Source organism: Sorex araneus, chromosome 3 (assembly GCF_027595985.1).
Source record: "Sorex araneus isolate mSorAra2 chromosome 3, mSorAra2.pri, whole genome shotgun sequence".
Taxonomy (NCBI): domain Eukaryota; kingdom Metazoa; phylum Chordata; class Mammalia; order Eulipotyphla; family Soricidae; genus Sorex; species Sorex araneus.
Genome location: NC_073304.1, coordinates 217091104 through 217106194, shown reverse-complemented (window position 1 = coordinate 217106194; position 15091 = coordinate 217091104). Strand labels below are relative to the sequence as shown.

The window sequence follows — 15091 nt, the reverse complement described above, 5'->3', positions numbered from 1 at the left end:
TCAAGAGTTTCAGCACCCTCCTCCAACCCCCAAACACACACACACACACACACACACACACACACACACACACACACACACACACACACACACACACACAGAGCCTCCCTTTATTTAGCACCTGTCTGGACCTTCTGTAGACGTGGGGGCCCCCTACCCCCAACCTGTCTTTAGGAAAATGAAGACCAGGTGGTCCTGGCCTTGAGACCACCATGCACTTGAAGAGTTCCCAACTTCCACATCCTGAACCCTTTTTTGAAAGAGGAGTCTCAGCACCATTATTTACAAAGATTTATTACAGCAGGGAAGCAATTCAGGCTTGGAGTTGGGGAAGAGGGGAGGGGGCAGAGCAGCTGGAAGACAAGGAGAACCTGGCTCCCCCCCACTCGGGCCCCCCACCCCAAAGGATGTGTACTAGGCGGCATTCCTGGCATCAAAGCACAAACAAAACGCAACAAAGCAGCCTCTGCCAGTCCCTCTGCCAGGCACCGGGCGGGGAGCCGGAGGGGGAGGGAGACTTGGAGAACGTTGGGGCAGTGCAGAAGGACGCCTGAATCCGGGTCCAATGAGAAGCTATGCAAGGTGACCTGAACACCCTCTTAGCAGAGGGACTGAAGGCCCTAAGGACACCCCTACAGATTCTCAGTACCCCCTTTTCCCCAGGTCTTAGGGTCCTGCCCTGTGGGTTTCCTGTGTCCAGGGGAGAGGAGGGTCTGGGAAAGAAAATTCTAAAGGATTGACTTGACTTTTCCAGTGCAAGTTCTCACCTTCCGCCTCCCACCGGGTGAATGGGGCATAAGCGACTGGCAGGGGTGGGCGTCAGGCAGCAGGTGCCCAGGAAGTCTGGGCCTCAGCCAAAGGTGAGGGCAAACAAGCAAACACAGACCAGCCTTACTCTTCTAGAACTCAGAAGCCGCAGCCCTAGCAAGGGAGGGGCAGGGCACAGAAACGGGGTGTGGAGACGAGAGGGTTTCTGGGGAACAGCGATGCACCCGCTGCTTCCTTCTGGGAGAGGCATGGCGGGGTGCCTAGGTGCCCGGCTCAGGGTGGGCAGGGGGCTGCGACACTTCACCAGGTTCTGCAAAGCAAGGAGAGGGACTCAGGAGCAGACCCCTCCCCCGGCTGTCACCCAGGCGCCCCATGTCCCACTCCTCAGTCTCACCACGCAGAGCCTGGTCCCCCACTTGGTCCTCAGAGCTTCCATCTCTTGGGGACTCATCCAGAGGGGGTGGGCGCTCCCAGGGCCCCTCCAGACCTTGGCCACAGGCTGTCTTCTGCCCCGCTGGGGATGGAAAAGAAGGGCTGAGCACACAGGCTCTGGGGAGCTGCTGGCTGGCCTGGTGATGAGCTGAGGCATAACTTTTGAGAGCCGAAGGAGGACACACTTGGCCAGGACACGCTTCCCGGGGGCCCCGACACACCTCTGCAGTGGTGGCCAGAGGGGACTGGTGAGATTACCTTAGCAACACCATAGTTCAGGGCCGGGGTGACAGTATAGTGGGCAGGACGCTTGCCTTGCACGTGGCCGATACAATCCCCGGCACCTGGTAGGGTCTCCTGAGACCACCAGGAATGATCCTTGAGCACTGAGCCACGAATAAGCTTTGAGTGTATAGGTATGGCCCAAAACCAAACCAGAAGACCATACCCCACATCCTGCCCTGCCCAGCTCCAGCCCCCAGGATTACAGGCGGGCTGGGGGTCCCCCACACTCTCCACTTACTGAGCTTTGTTTGACCCCTCGGTCTGCTGCTTTGCCCAGAAAGAACCATCTCCTCCCGCCTCCTCCCTCCACTTGCTCTGGGACGCTCAGTGGGGGTGGACACAAGGTCTCCCGCTCAAGCTTTTGTTCCCAGGGCTGGCCTCCTGCTGCGAGCGATGCAGATAGGAGGCCTAAGACATTTTTCTCTGGGTCCAAGAACTAGACAAGGGGTTGGAACGATAGCATAGTGGGTGGGGCACTTGCCTTGCACAAGACTGACCCAGGTTTGATCCCCAGGTCCCCATACATTGTCCCAAACACTTCCAGGTGTGATTCCTGAGTGCAAAACCAGGAATAAGCCCTAAGCGTCATTGGGTGTCGCTAAAAACAAACGAAGAACCGGAGCCAGCCAAGGTTAGCGTCTTGGCTGGCTCTAAAAGTTTTGTGGGAATTTTTAGATCTGGGTCCTCTAGCTCTGAGGCCTTCAGTGTAAGTCTTGGGTACCCTTTCCCGGACCCTGTCCCTTATCTCGGGCTGCTGGGATGAAGGAACCAGGTGGGGCTTGAATCCTGTTTTCCATCTCGACACTAGAGGGCACCCTTCTACCTCCAGCCTGGGAAGAGCAAAGGGAGAAAGAGGCTCCAGGCGTGGGTGGTGGGGAGGGTGTCTGTGTCAGCCTCTCCTCCTGGGCTCCAGAAAAGACAGTGATGACAGTGATGGTTGCCTTGGATAGTCTCACCCCTCCCTCAAGGCCTGCACCCCTTTGCACATCCCTCCACCACAACTGGGGGGGGTTTTCTTTCTTTCTTTCTTTCTTTCTTTCTTTCTTTCTTTCTTTCTTTCTTTCTTTCTTTTTTTACTTTTTTTGTTTGTGTTTTGGGGCCACACCCTGCGATGCTCAAGGCTTACTCCTGGCTCTGAGCTCAGAAATCATACCTGGCTCACTTCGGGGATCAGATAGGGTGCCAGGGATTGAACCCGCATCAGCCACGAGCAAGGCAGACGCCCTGCCGACTGTCCTATCGCTCCGGCCCCTAGGGAGGACTTTCTTGGCTCTTAATGCCTTTTTTCCATCTTGCCTGAATTCTTAAACACAAGGAATTCCACTAGACCCTTCATCTATCCATGTAGAGCTTTCCGCCCTCCCTCCAAACTTCTGTTATCTTGTTCTGTTTTTGAGGATCGTACCCAGAGGCACTCAGGTACTACTCCCAGCCTTGCTCCTGATGGTGCAGGGGAGCAAAGGGAGCCCACCGAGCGCTCTCTCGAGCAAAGGGAGCCCACCGAGCGCTCTCTCGAGCCCCAACAGTCCAGATGGTGTCCACGGGGTATCCACGGGGTACCGTCCCAGCACCTCGGGTACTCAAGTCACTCATAGTTGGCACCTGCAGGGTCCCCAGCCTCAGATTCAGCCAACGCCCACGTTGGTTGAGTGTGAATTTGGATGCAAGAGAGAGGACAGTCCGGCCGGGTGCTGTGTTGTCACAGGGAGAAGCCCACTGGGGCATGGGGAGAAGCCGACTGGGAGGGGGAGAAGCTCACTGGGAGGGGGATGAGGCGGGGGCAGAGGGCTCGGGGCAGACCAAGAGGGGGTTCGGGAGGGTAGACTTGGCAGGAAGGCCCGCAGAACTCGGGGTCCAGGTGGCTTGGGGTCCAGGGACCGCTTACCGGGAGCCCGACAGATCTTCAGGACCTCAGCCTGGCTGTCCTCCTCCTCGTCCTCCTCGTCGTCCTCCTCCTCATCTTCATCATCCTCTCGGGGGTAGCCCAGCTCCCGCAGCTCCCCCAGTTCATCCTCCTCCCCCGGGCCCGGGTGCTCTCCCAGATTGCTGATGGACTGCAGGTGGGACTCGGCGATGCGCTGCACGGCTGGCGGGGAGGCCCAGGAAGGCTGGGTCAAGGCCAGCCGCAGGCCCAACCCCACCTCCGTCCCCAGCGGGGAGCCTGTCCCCAACCCCAGGGACAGAGCAGGGCAGAAGCAGCAGGAGGGAGCCCCTTGGGCCTGCTCAGCCTTTAAGCTGCCCAAAGACACCGGCCCCCAGGAGCTGGCACCAAGCGAGGTCAGGCACTACAGGGGGCCAGACTGGGCAAGACTGGGCAGGCACAGCGGCGGCTTAAAGCTTAACATTCTCGGGCTGTGTGACCTGGGGACCAGCAAGTCCTGGGGACTGTCTGCCCAGCTGCAGTCCTGGGGGGACTCAGGTGCCCCTGATCTGACCCCTCGCCAGGCGGGGCTTCTGATGGCGGCGGCCTCCTCATCACGGACACCGCTCACACCGGCTGCCCCGGTTCCCCGAGGCTGAGAGGGGAAGGGTCTGTGGCCTGCGCGGGGACCCCACCATCTTACCCACATCCCCACACTGCCCGCTCCCTCGGGCGTGACCGAGAAAGTAGCAAACACCCTCCACCCCTTACCGGCAGCCAGGCCAGGGGAGAGGCCCTGGGAAGGGACAGTGTGGGCAGCTGCAGAGGTTTCCCTGGGGGCGAGGGAAGCCGCTGGGGGGTGAGGGGAAAGGCAGGTGGGCTTGGGGCGAGTGGCGAGGTGGAGGGCCGTTGGCCTGCTGCCCACGGTCAGCCAGGGACAGCTGGGGAGCACTGCTGTGGCCCCTTCATCAGGAGCCGCAGAGGTGGGGAGCCGGGTCATGCTGAACCTGGCGGCCGTCCGCCAGGCCGGCCTCGGGCTCCTGCCAGCCCAGGGCCAGGCACAGAGGGTGAATTGTGTGTGCCCCTGCCCGGCCTGCGGACTCTGGGCAAGCTACCCAGGCAATAAGGGCACAATAAACCGCCCTGCCCTGGCCTTGGGGACACTCGGTCCCGCTCACCTTGAGCCAAGTCTGAGGCCTTGGCATCTCCCAAGCCAAGACTGGGCGTTGACTCCCCTCGGGGCCCCCAGCCCCCGCCCCCAGCCTGCGCAGGGTGTTGCCCAGCACGGAAGGGCTGCGACCCCGCGGGGTGCCAGGTAGAACAGGGGAGCCTTTGAGCGGCGGAGGCGGGCCGGGGGCGGAGCTGGGACGCCTGTTCGTGAGCAGCGGAGACAACAATAGGTGCGCGCCTGTGCCCGCGCCTCCCTCGCCTCGCCTCGTGCCTTGCTCCTGGGGTCCCCCCCTCGCCTTTCCATCTGTCTCTTCCCGTCTTCATCCTTTGGGCTCTAAACTCCCCCACCAGGCCCCCCACTGCACGCGTGAAAGCCTCCCAGTGGCCCACCTGCTCTGGCCCCTTTCCTGTCCCCCCCCCCACCACCACCATATACCCCATGTCGGGCCTCCTGGGGGCAGTGGGTGGGGACACATCCGGTATTTCCCCTCTCCCCCACCAACTCCAGGCTCATGAGCAAGACAGGGGACAGCCCACCGCGTGGTCAGGAGCGCCCGCAGCTGAGGCAGTGGTGCCTGGTCTGTGCTCAGCCCCTGGGGTTCCCCGGGTTTCCTGTCCTGTTCCTCCAGGTCCCTGTCCCTGTCCCCTGGCAGGTGTCTCCCCTCACCAGCCTCTCTTCTCTGCTCCCACCTTGCAGTGCAGAATGCCCCCCCCACCTCAACACACACACACACACACACACACACACACACACACACACACACACACACACGCCAGCCCAGGGGAGCCTCAGGTAGGAGGTGGGCAGGATGAAAGGGTTCCAGGGGCTTAGGAAGAGACCTCCAACTCTGGCTGCTGCCAACCCAGGTCTTCACCCTCTCCCTCCCTGGAGCCCCCCACCCCACCCTTCTCCGCAGAATAAGCAGGAAGGGTCAGTGGGACCAAGGAGCTTCCTTATAGAAGGGGGAGGTCTCCTCCACGTGAAGGTCAGCAGAGTAGGGAGGGAGTTGGGGGGGGACACTGGGTCCACCACATGGGGCCAGCTGAGTCCCCAGGGTGGGTAGGTGGGGGGTCTACTCGCCACCGCGAAGGCAGACAGCTCTGTCCCTTCACCCCACTGCCTGACTGGAGACCCCGCCAGCAGTCACCTTTCTCCGGTTTAAAAACAAGGCGGCAGGGAGGGAGAGTGGGGGGCCGGGGAGGGAGAATGGGGGGCCGTACCTTTCAGCGAGGGCGGCGTGTACCCACAGGGATTCGCTCTCTTGGACTTGACGTGGTGCCCCTCAGCCCCTGTTCTCTGCCGGGGGGGGGGGGGGGGGGGGAAGGCCTGGGTTAGAAAGGTCCTGTACCCACTCTCTGCAGCCCTCCCCAGCAGCGAGCTTCTGAGCTTCTGCTGATGGCCCAGCACCCCCCGCCCACCCCCGGAGCCGCCCCCAGTCTCAGAAGGACCCCCAAGTCCTGGGATCCGGAAGCTCCACGGAATCTGTGCAGATGAAAGACCGGAGCAGGGGCCCTACTGGGGGGCTGGTGCAGCCCCAGCCTCGGGGAGGTGCTGATTGATATGCTAATGTGGCTTCCTGGGGGGCATCCTGTGTCTCCCAGCCACCGGTCCCAGAGGGTACCGCCTGCCCTCCCTCCTTCCCCTCCCTCCCTCCGCGGCCCCACACTCACCTGGTTGGGGGAGGACTCCTCCTCTGCCAGGGGCGGGGGTGGGGAGGAGAGAGAACTCAGTTATGGGGGCCCGGCACTGGGGTACCCCACACCCTGCTGGGGCTCCAGCGTTTGTCCTTCCCAGCACTGGGCAGACCGAGGCAGCCAGCCATGGAGGATCCGGCTCCCAGACCTCCCTCCGCTCCCCCTCTCTCCAGCTCCTGCTCAGGAGGCTGGGGCAGGAGCCCCCCACCATAAATTGTGGGTCAGGGTGGGGGTGCGGGAAGGGGCCCACCTACCTGGGGAGGAGTGCTCCGAGAGCCGGAACAGCATGGCAGGAGTGGGCCTCCTGCGCCGGATCTAAGGAGAGGGAGAGAGAAGGGTGAGGGAGATGGGAGGAGGCATTCCGCACCCCCCCCCCACACACACACGCAGCAGGGAACATAGGGTGCTGGGAACCTTTGAATCAGAGACTCCCAGCTGAGAACGACTCTGTAGCTTTCCCAAACCCCTCGGCTAACCAGGTGTAAAGCCCCGACTCAGAGAGGCTCAGCAACGAGTGAAAGGTAGCACAGCATGGGAAGGCACAGGGAGGAGAAGGAAACCCCTCTGAGCCAACCCCTCGCGCCCTTCCCTCCGGGCTCCAGAGCAGCATCTCCCACGCCCAGGCCCTTCTCTCCTCTTCCGAAGGTGGCAGCCTCGACCCAGGAGCCCGGCAGGCTATAAGCGATGCCCCCTATGAACCAGCTCTAGGGCGGCAGGAACCCGGGTCCGGTCCTGAGCAGGCACTGCATCCCCATCTTAGGGTGGGCCTGAGCCCCTAGGATCTGGGCGGCTGGGTCCGAGGAGGAATCCGTCTTGGAGCTTCACCACTCCCCCCCCCAAAAAAAAATATATATATATAGGGAAGTCGCCGGTCTTGGTCCAGGCGCCAGCGTGGGGAGTGCGGCGGGGAGACCGAGCTCTCCCGTAACTGCCCCCCAAGACTGGCAATCAGACCAAGCCTCGGCTAATTAGGTCCCCTCGGAGCTCCAGGGAAATGCGAGAACCAGGTGAACTCTGGCGACGCCGCCCGCTCCCCCGCCAAGCGCCTGGCTGTGCGCTCCGGCCCCGACGGCGGCGGCCGGGCCCCGGGCCCGCGCTCCAGGTCGGGCAAGTGCCCAGAACCGCCCGGCCTCACTTTCTCCGCTTTGTCGGGCTCCAGCCGCCTCATCGCTCCCAGCAACAAGTGAGCGCCGGGAGGTGCGGGGGGCGGAGCCCGCAGCGCTCCTCCCCATCCCGCCCCGCACCGAGACTCCCAGCCCCCCAGGAAGGCGCTCGGGAGCGCTCGGGTGAGACGGGGGCTGCCTCCGGGCTGCCTGTCCGCCCCCCACCCGGTCCCCCGCCCCCGGCTCCCAGCGCCGACTCGGGCCGGCCTGACACTGAAGGGAAGGCGGTGGGAACTGGCCGCCCGCGACCCCCGCCCAGGCTCCCGGTGGGACGGGAGGGGTTCGCGGCTCCAAGGGTCGGTGTCGCTGGCTCCTCCTCCCCGGGCCGCCCACCAGAGCGCCGGGGCCCCGAGAGACTGTGCGGGGTTCACAGGAAACCCCGTTCCCGGCCGCCCCCACGCCGCCCGCGAGCCCCTCCCGAGGATCAGGACGTCGCCCCGGGAAAAAGTTCCTGTCGCCTCCAGCCAACTTGCCCGTGCCCCCGCCGGGTCGTGTCCCGGGCTGGCCCGTCCCCCGCCTCCCAGCTCGGTGCGCCCGGGGCGCTGGAGAGGGTTGCGGGCGCTGCCGTGGGTGGGGCGGGGCTCCCTCCTTACCATCTCCACCTGCCGCGGGTCCAGCTGGCTGGGGGGCGCGGGCACGGAGAACTGGATCTTCTTGCGGTCCTTGGGGTCCATGGCGCGCGGCTCGGGGTCCCAGGCGGCGGTGCGGGCTCAGCTCCCCCGCGCGGCTCCGGGTGCGGCGCGGCCGGTGGGCTGAGCGCGCGAGGAGGCGGCGGCGGCGTGGGGGGCGGCGGGGAGCCGGTGGCGCTCGGATAAAAATACCGCGCGGGCGAGCGGGCGAGCACGGGGCGCAGGGAGGGGTCCCGGCGGGCCGCACCCCGGCTCGGGGACCCCGCGCCGCTCCGAACCGCTCCGGCGCCCGCGAACCCCGCGCTGGCTCTGCGCCCCGGGCGTCTCTCCACCCGGCCACCCTCGCCCTCTCCGCTCGCTCTGCCTTCTCCGCCGCGCCCGGTCGCACCCCTGGCCCCAGCTTCGGGGTCCCCAGCCCGTCCCCTCGGCCTGGGACTGGCGCCCGGGTGCTCGGTGGGAGGGCTTAGCGGGGAGTGGCCAATGAGCGGCTAGAACCGCGCGCTCCCCGGGGCCCGGAGGAGGGTGCGGAGCGGGTCGGGGCGCGGGGAGCGGGCTGGGGGCCCCCTGCCGTCTCCCCAGAACTCGAAGCTGCATTATTGATGGAGTCCAGCGGGGAGGCGGGGGGCGGGGGCGCGAGGTAGATCGGGGCCGCGGGGAGACCTGGCTTTAACCCCTTCGGGCCGGGAGGTCGGGGTGCGAGTAGCAGCCTGTCACGCCGTGAATGGGGGTGTCCTAGAAAGCGGGTGTGAGCGCGGCGGGCGTGGGAGGACACGTGTCAGTCACCGCGGCGGGAGGCGCGAGCGCGACGACCGGGAGCGGGGGTCGGGTCGGCGCGGTGTGAGTGTCAGCGGGCAGGGGCTGAGTGGCAGGGGTGGGAGGACAGCGCGGGTGCGCGGGAGGATGTGGCAGGCGAGCGGGGGCACTTACCCCAGGTCAGCCAGAGGGAGAGGGGGCTGGAGGTTGGGACTGGGGACACTCCTGCACGCACGTGCAGGAGGGAGGGTACGCCGTCCCTGCTAGGAGGTGCCCTGGATTCACGTGCCCGCAGCCAGCCCTCGGGACCGAGCTGGGCTGTGGGGGGGCTCCCTTGCACGTGCCATCACGTGTGAGCTGGTGCCTCCAGGAACAGAGCTGGGGGAGAGGTGCGTGCCTCAGCCTGAAGTGTGAGCCTCTGTGTCTGCGGAGAGGCCTGTGAGCGTGGGGGTGTGTGCATATGTGCATATGCATATGTGCGTATGCATGTGCATATGTGTGTAGTGTGCGTATGTGTATATATGTACGTGTGTTGAGCTTGTGCATTATGGGTGTACATGTGTACATATGTGGTATAAACAGGCAGGGACATATGTGTGTGAATACAAATATGTATTGCGTGTGTGCATGAGTATGTGTATATCTGTGCATGTGTCTGTACAAATATGCAGGTGTGTACTTGTCTGCATAAGTGTGTACATGTGTGGGTATATGCATGTGTCTGTGTGCAGATGTGCGCGTGTGTATGCATATATGGACAGGTGTGTACCGATCTGCATATGTGCATGTGTGCATGCATGTGTGTGTCTGCATGAGCGTGTGTGCACATATGTATATACAGATGAGTACCTGTCTGTTGTGCACATGTTTACATATATATGTATACCTGTCTGAGTATGCATGTGTGTACATGTGTGCTTTTGTGTACTTAGAGGTATATACCTATTTGTGCGTGTGCATGTGTATGTGCCTTGCATGTATGTAAAAGTGTATCTGTGTATGTGCATATGTCTGAAAGTGTGGTACATGGTGAAATATGCAGGAGTGTATGTGTCTGTGTGTATCTGAGTGCGCATGTGTGTGTGTCTGGGTGACTGGACTCTTGGGGGTTGGAGGGTCTCTGTGGCTCTGTCCTGCCCAGCCCATCTCTGCCTGCCTGCGGGCGCAGGTCCACCCACCTGGGGAGTACAGGGGTGTGTCTGCTGGACTGTTTTTCTTGGTGCTCCTTCCCCGGTCACTTTCAGTCCTGGAACAGCCTGGACCACCCCTTCCTCCTCCCCCAGCAACTTTTCCACTCCCAGCTGGGCAGAGCCAGGAGGGAGGAGAGGCCCTAAGGCATCTTGTAGAAATGGGGTCAGGGGCTGCTGGTGTGGCCCAGACTCAGTGGCCACACAGGGGGGAGGCCGAGGGCAGCAGGAGGCTGAGGTCCTGATTGGAAGTCTGGGCTTCGGGCCCCACTTCCCGCCCCCCAGCCTGGCCCAAACCCCGCTGTGCTTGTTGACTTCTCAGCTTATTGGCAAGGAGAGCCAAGCCAAGAGTTATTGGCGCAAGGGTGTGGGCATCCCTGGCAGCCCCTGGCTTGGCCCGGACACTTCTTCCAGCTGGGGGTGTGGTGGGGAGTGGCAGAAGCCATGGGGTCACGTCTCAGGAAGGAGAATAAGGAGGTGCTGAGAGCTCAGAGCTTGGGAAAGGCCTAGCTCAGACCTGAGTGACCTCGGGGTCAAAGTCAGGGTGAAGGGTCAAGGAGTGGGAGGGCCCTGGGAGGAAGAGGCAGAGGTTAGCTGGGCAGGTGACAGAACGCAGGGACAGGAAGGCAGTTTCAGCAGCCCTGTCTCAGAGCCCCTCAGAGCAGAGGGCCTGGGCTGGCTCCAGGGCTCATGTTTACGGAGGCTGTGCCACAAAGGATCAGGCCTCGGGCAGTCCTGACCCTGGACACGTTCCCCTGGCTTAGCCCAGGGGCTTCGGGAAGGGACACAACCCCTGTGAAGAGAGGCCCACAAGGCGGCATGTTTGGGGGGACCAGGCCTCTGCCTTCTTTCCCAGCCTCGGCCCAGGCACCCACAGCTTGGGGTGGGCCATCTGACCCCAGGGCCAAGCCTGGCGGGCAAGGGTGGTTGAAAGAAGCTCAGGGCACGGGCACAGGGCACGGGGACAGGAAGGAGCAGTGGGGAGGGAGGACAGACAGGAGGTGGGGAGGGAGGAAAAGTGAACAGAGAGAGAAGGAGAGACAAGGGGGAAAGAGGAAGCCTCACCACCGAGAGAGGCAGGCGACAGAGATGGAGAGAGTAAAAATAGCTCAACATTAAGATAATTGCAGCTCGCAGCTCTGCCCTCCGTTAGGAATTAAATGAGGTTTTATTACTTTGATTTTTTCTCTCCTGGATCCTACGCGACTTCTCGAGAACTTGGGGAAAAGTTTTTCAGGTGGGCGGCCAGGTGGTGGGGGCTGCGTGGGTGACAGAGGAGGAAGGGAACAGATTTCTGGGAGCTGGGGGAGGTGTGGGCAGGGGAGAGGGGTGGGGGGGACCGCCAGGGAGGACAGAACCCAGCAGGGGCTGGGGAGGCAGCCCCAAGCAGGCACACTCAGAGAGGCTGAGGAACAAGGGACCGGAGTGACCTCCATTTACTGTACCTTAAATTAATAATATGCAAATGAGATGTAAAAATAATATGTCACTTCTCGGTTATTATTCTTGAGTTAGAAGTACAGTCAGTTGGGTCCAAGGAACAAATCCAAGACCTTGTTTGACTTAACTGTGTTTGAACTTTGGGACTCTGCTTGGACGGAAGTTTGTCACGGGGTGTCTGCTGACGCCATCCAGGGCTGAGCTCACGGTTGTGAGTTGAGGCTTACTTAGTGCTTCTCCTGGCACTGCCCGGTGCCAGCCACCGTGCCTGGGGTAGGCAGAGACTCCACGTGGGCCCTCCACAAGGTGATCTGGGATGCGTGATGTGAGACTCTGCCCTCTTTCTCGAAAACAGGGAGAGTATGTGATCTCGAATATTCCCTCCCTCCCCCATGCAAGACACAGTCCTAGGAATGGAACCGAAACTGGAGCGAAGTCAGACACCCGGGATCTATACAATGTACCAGGTGGCTTTGTTCCTCTGTGCCTCAGTTTCCTGGTGTTTCAAATCCCACTTTGTAGGGCGGCTGTAGGGATTCAAGAAGATACAGGAAGCCGCACCCCAGCCCCTCCCCAGGAGTGGGGGCGACCGGGTGGATTTGTCACAAAGGTACCGGTTCCCGGAGCTTAGGGGATGCAGGTTTTTAAGTGGCCAGCAGGTGGCGGAGTCTACCAGGATTTGGATGGCTGTGTGGCTGGCACGGTGGGTCTGTAATTGGGCTTCACACCCGTGACCTTGGCACCACTGAGCTGAACAGAGCTGGCTGGGCTGGCTTGTGGCAGCTGGAAAGGAGGCCCCTGGCAGCCTGGGAAGCAACCTTAGAAGAACCGGGAACGCTAGCTGGGCACACCGGGGCAGTGCTCCTGTGCTCCCTGCAGCTGCTACGTGGAGGAATGAGAGAGATGATAAGGGGGTGGAGGGTGGTCGGTGTTGGAAAGAATTCTAAGGCTCACCTCCAGAGAAAGGGGTAAATGCCCAGAGCAGAGGGGAGGGACTCCCTCAGCGTAGCAGTGGCCCCAGCACAAGGGGCAGCCACCTGAGATGTTCATTTACACATTGTTCATTTATCTAGCCTCCAGCCCTTTGTCCATTCAATAAATTTGTGCTGAGTGGGGATTTTTAAATTATTTAATTTATGTTTGGCTTTTGGGGTCACACCCAGCGATGTTCAGGGCTTACCCCTGGCTCTGTACTCAGGAATTACTCCTGGTGGTGCTTGGGGGACCATACAGGATGCTGGGGATCGAACCTGGGATGGCCTCTTGCAAAGCAAATGTCCTACCTGTTGCACTATTGTTCCTGCCCTGCTTAAATTTTTTTAAATTAACATTACTTCTTCTAAAAAAAGTTTATTTAGTGTTCACTTCGGCAGCACATATACTAAAATTGGAACGATACAGAGAAGATTAGCATGGCCCCTGCGCAAGGATGACACGCAAATTCGTGAAGCGTTCCATATTTTAAAAAAAGTTTATTTTTCATTATCCTTTTGCCTTTTGGTCATACCAGGTGATGCTCAGGAGACACTCCTGGCAGTGCTCAGGAGACAATACGGAATGCTCAGGACCAAACCCAGGTCAGCCTGTGCAAGGCAAGTGCCCTACTCATTATACTATCACTCCAACCCATCTTTTTAAAAAGTTTTGGGGCCACACCCAGCATGATCAGTTTATTTCTGCTTCGTTGCTCAGGGATCACTCCTGGCAGTGCTCCAGGGACCATATGAGTGCTGGGGTTTGAACTACAGTCAGTAACATGAAATCCAAGTGTCATAACTCCTTTACTATCTCTCTGGCCCCTAAAATGCTCAACTTTAGGGCCAGAGAGATACAGAGGCTGATACAGGGGCTAATACAAGGGCTAAGGCACTCACCTTATGTGCGACCAACCCCAACTCTATTCCCCAGCACTACATGATCCCCTGAGCACCTCCAGAAGTGATCTCTGAGCACAGAGTCAGGACTAAGCCTTGAGCACAGCCAAGGGTATAATCTGCCCAGTTAAAAAAAGAAGAAGAAGAAGAAAAAAAAAACAGGGCTGGAGTGATAGTACAGCAGGTAGGATGCTTGCCTTGCACTCGGCCGACCTGGGTTCAATCCCTGGCATCCCATATGATCCCCTGAGCTCCACCAGGAGTAATTCCTGAGTGCAGAGCCAGGAGTTACCCCTGAGCATTGACAGGTATAACCCCCCAAAATGCAAAAAGTGGTAAAAAAATAATAAACAAACGTACTTAAGGTCTGAGCAATAGGACAGCAGGTAGCATGTTTGCTTTGCACGCGACCAACCCAGGTTCTATCCCTGGCATCTCTTATGGTCCTTCGAGCACTGCCAAGAGTAATTCCTGAGTGCAGATATAGGAGTAACCCATGAGCATCGCCAGGTATGACCCCAAAACAAACAAACTCAACTTATTGAGTCAGAGGCTCTATATAATTTACCAAATATATCCTTCATGCGTTTTTGTATAGACCATAAGACAGCTAGGTAGGGAATATTTATATCACCCCAGTGTGATCACTTTGAACCATTCCCTCCAGTCCCACGAAGAGCCCTGGAACTCAGCTCATGGCCATGAGGCCTGTCCTTCCTCCCAGCTGCCTGAGAGTGACACCAGAATATAGCAAGAATGATATACTGTGGACAGTCCGCATTGAGAACGAATGACCCGATGAACACATTAGTCAGAGAAATCGACAGTGGGCAACAGGGATGGCCCGTTCACTCTGTTTTGGTCTCTGGGGCCAGGCCATTCACAAGAATGATTTTCTTTATGGGGCTAAAGAAATAGTACAGCGGGGAAGGTGCTTACCTTGCATGCAGCTGACCTGAGTTTGATTTCTGGCATCCCATGGCATCCCATATGGTCCCCTGAAGCCTGCCAGGAGTGATCCCTGGGCACAGAGCCAGGAGTAAGCCTTGAGCATCGCTGGCCGTGACCCTAAAAACAAAATTGAAAAAGAAAAGAAAGGATTTCCTTTATTTTTTTTCCCATATACTTCCATTTTACAGATGAGGCAAATGAGGTTCTGAGGTTCCGCAACCTCAGAGCCCAGAGCCTGAATTCAAACAGCTGGACTCCGGAGCTCTGTCTTTTTACTACTACCTTCCTGTATTCAGGAAGGATGCGTGAAGCGCGCTTGCCTGCCCTAGATGCATTTCTCTCTTGCCGGGCTTTGGACGGGAGCCTGAGCGTGTTGGTGGAGCAGGGTTTGGAGCGCCAGGGAGGAGGAAGCAGAAATCAACGTGCCTAGGCTGCCCTCTGGTGGCAGATACGAGCCAAAGATTTCGGTGCCCTCTAGCGCCCCCACGTGGAACGTTGTTGAGAGCAACCAGCGAGACAGCAGCCCACAGCAGGGGCAGCCTCAGCCCCGGGCACCTGGAGACCCCCTGCTCTGGCCACTGCCTGGTGCCCCCCGAGGTGCCAGCTGAGGCTGCCCCCGAAGAACGCCAGCTGCCGGAGCCCGCCGCCTCCCACCCCCTCCACCAGCCTCACACACACTCCAATCCCGGTCCAGTCGGCTGCTTCCGTTCCCTGAAGAAGAGGCCCTAAAGTTAAAACAGCTGTTAATTTATAAACCAATTTTTCCGTGACTGCTTAATAAATCGCCAGCAGCTGCTCTGCCCCCTCCTCCTGCCCATGCACCCGGCCCCGGGGGCTGCACGGAGAAGCTCAGAGCCGCCAGCCTGCCCCTCCTGCCGCCTTC

General features: G+C 60.1%; 1 protein-coding gene and 1 non-coding gene across 6 annotated transcripts; one reads left to right on the top strand and one right to left on the bottom strand.

The window, feature by feature from the left end:
• Positions 1-274: 274 nt before the first annotated feature.
• PPP1R1B (protein phosphatase 1 regulatory inhibitor subunit 1B) lies at positions 275-8534 on the bottom strand. 5 transcript variants are annotated; one of them, XM_055133408.1, is made up of 7 exons: positions 7968-8472; positions 6466-6526; positions 6188-6210; positions 5738-5813; positions 3371-3571; positions 1163-1282; positions 275-1078 (listed from the first exon to the last, which is right to left on the bottom strand). In XM_055133408.1, exons 1-7 carry the CDS (start codon positions 8046-8048, stop codon positions 1029-1031), a joined length of 612 nt encoding a protein of 203 aa, XP_054989383.1. In that variant the 5' UTR covers positions 8049-8472; the 3' UTR covers positions 275-1028. The 5 variants fall into 5 exon arrangements, with proteins under 5 accessions (XP_054989383.1, XP_054989384.1, XP_054989385.1 ...); XM_055133409.1 differs by lacking the exon at positions 7968-8472 and adding an exon at positions 7347-7419; XM_055133410.1 differs by lacking the exon at positions 7968-8472 and adding an exon at positions 7216-7284.
• A 4206-nt stretch (positions 8535-12740) lies between these two features.
• On the top strand, positions 12741-12847 carry LOC129403804 (U6 spliceosomal RNA). The gene has a single exon (XR_008629465.1). It is a non-coding gene; the product is annotated as a U6 spliceosomal RNA (small nuclear RNA).
• The last annotated feature ends 2244 nt before the right edge of the window (positions 12848-15091 follow it).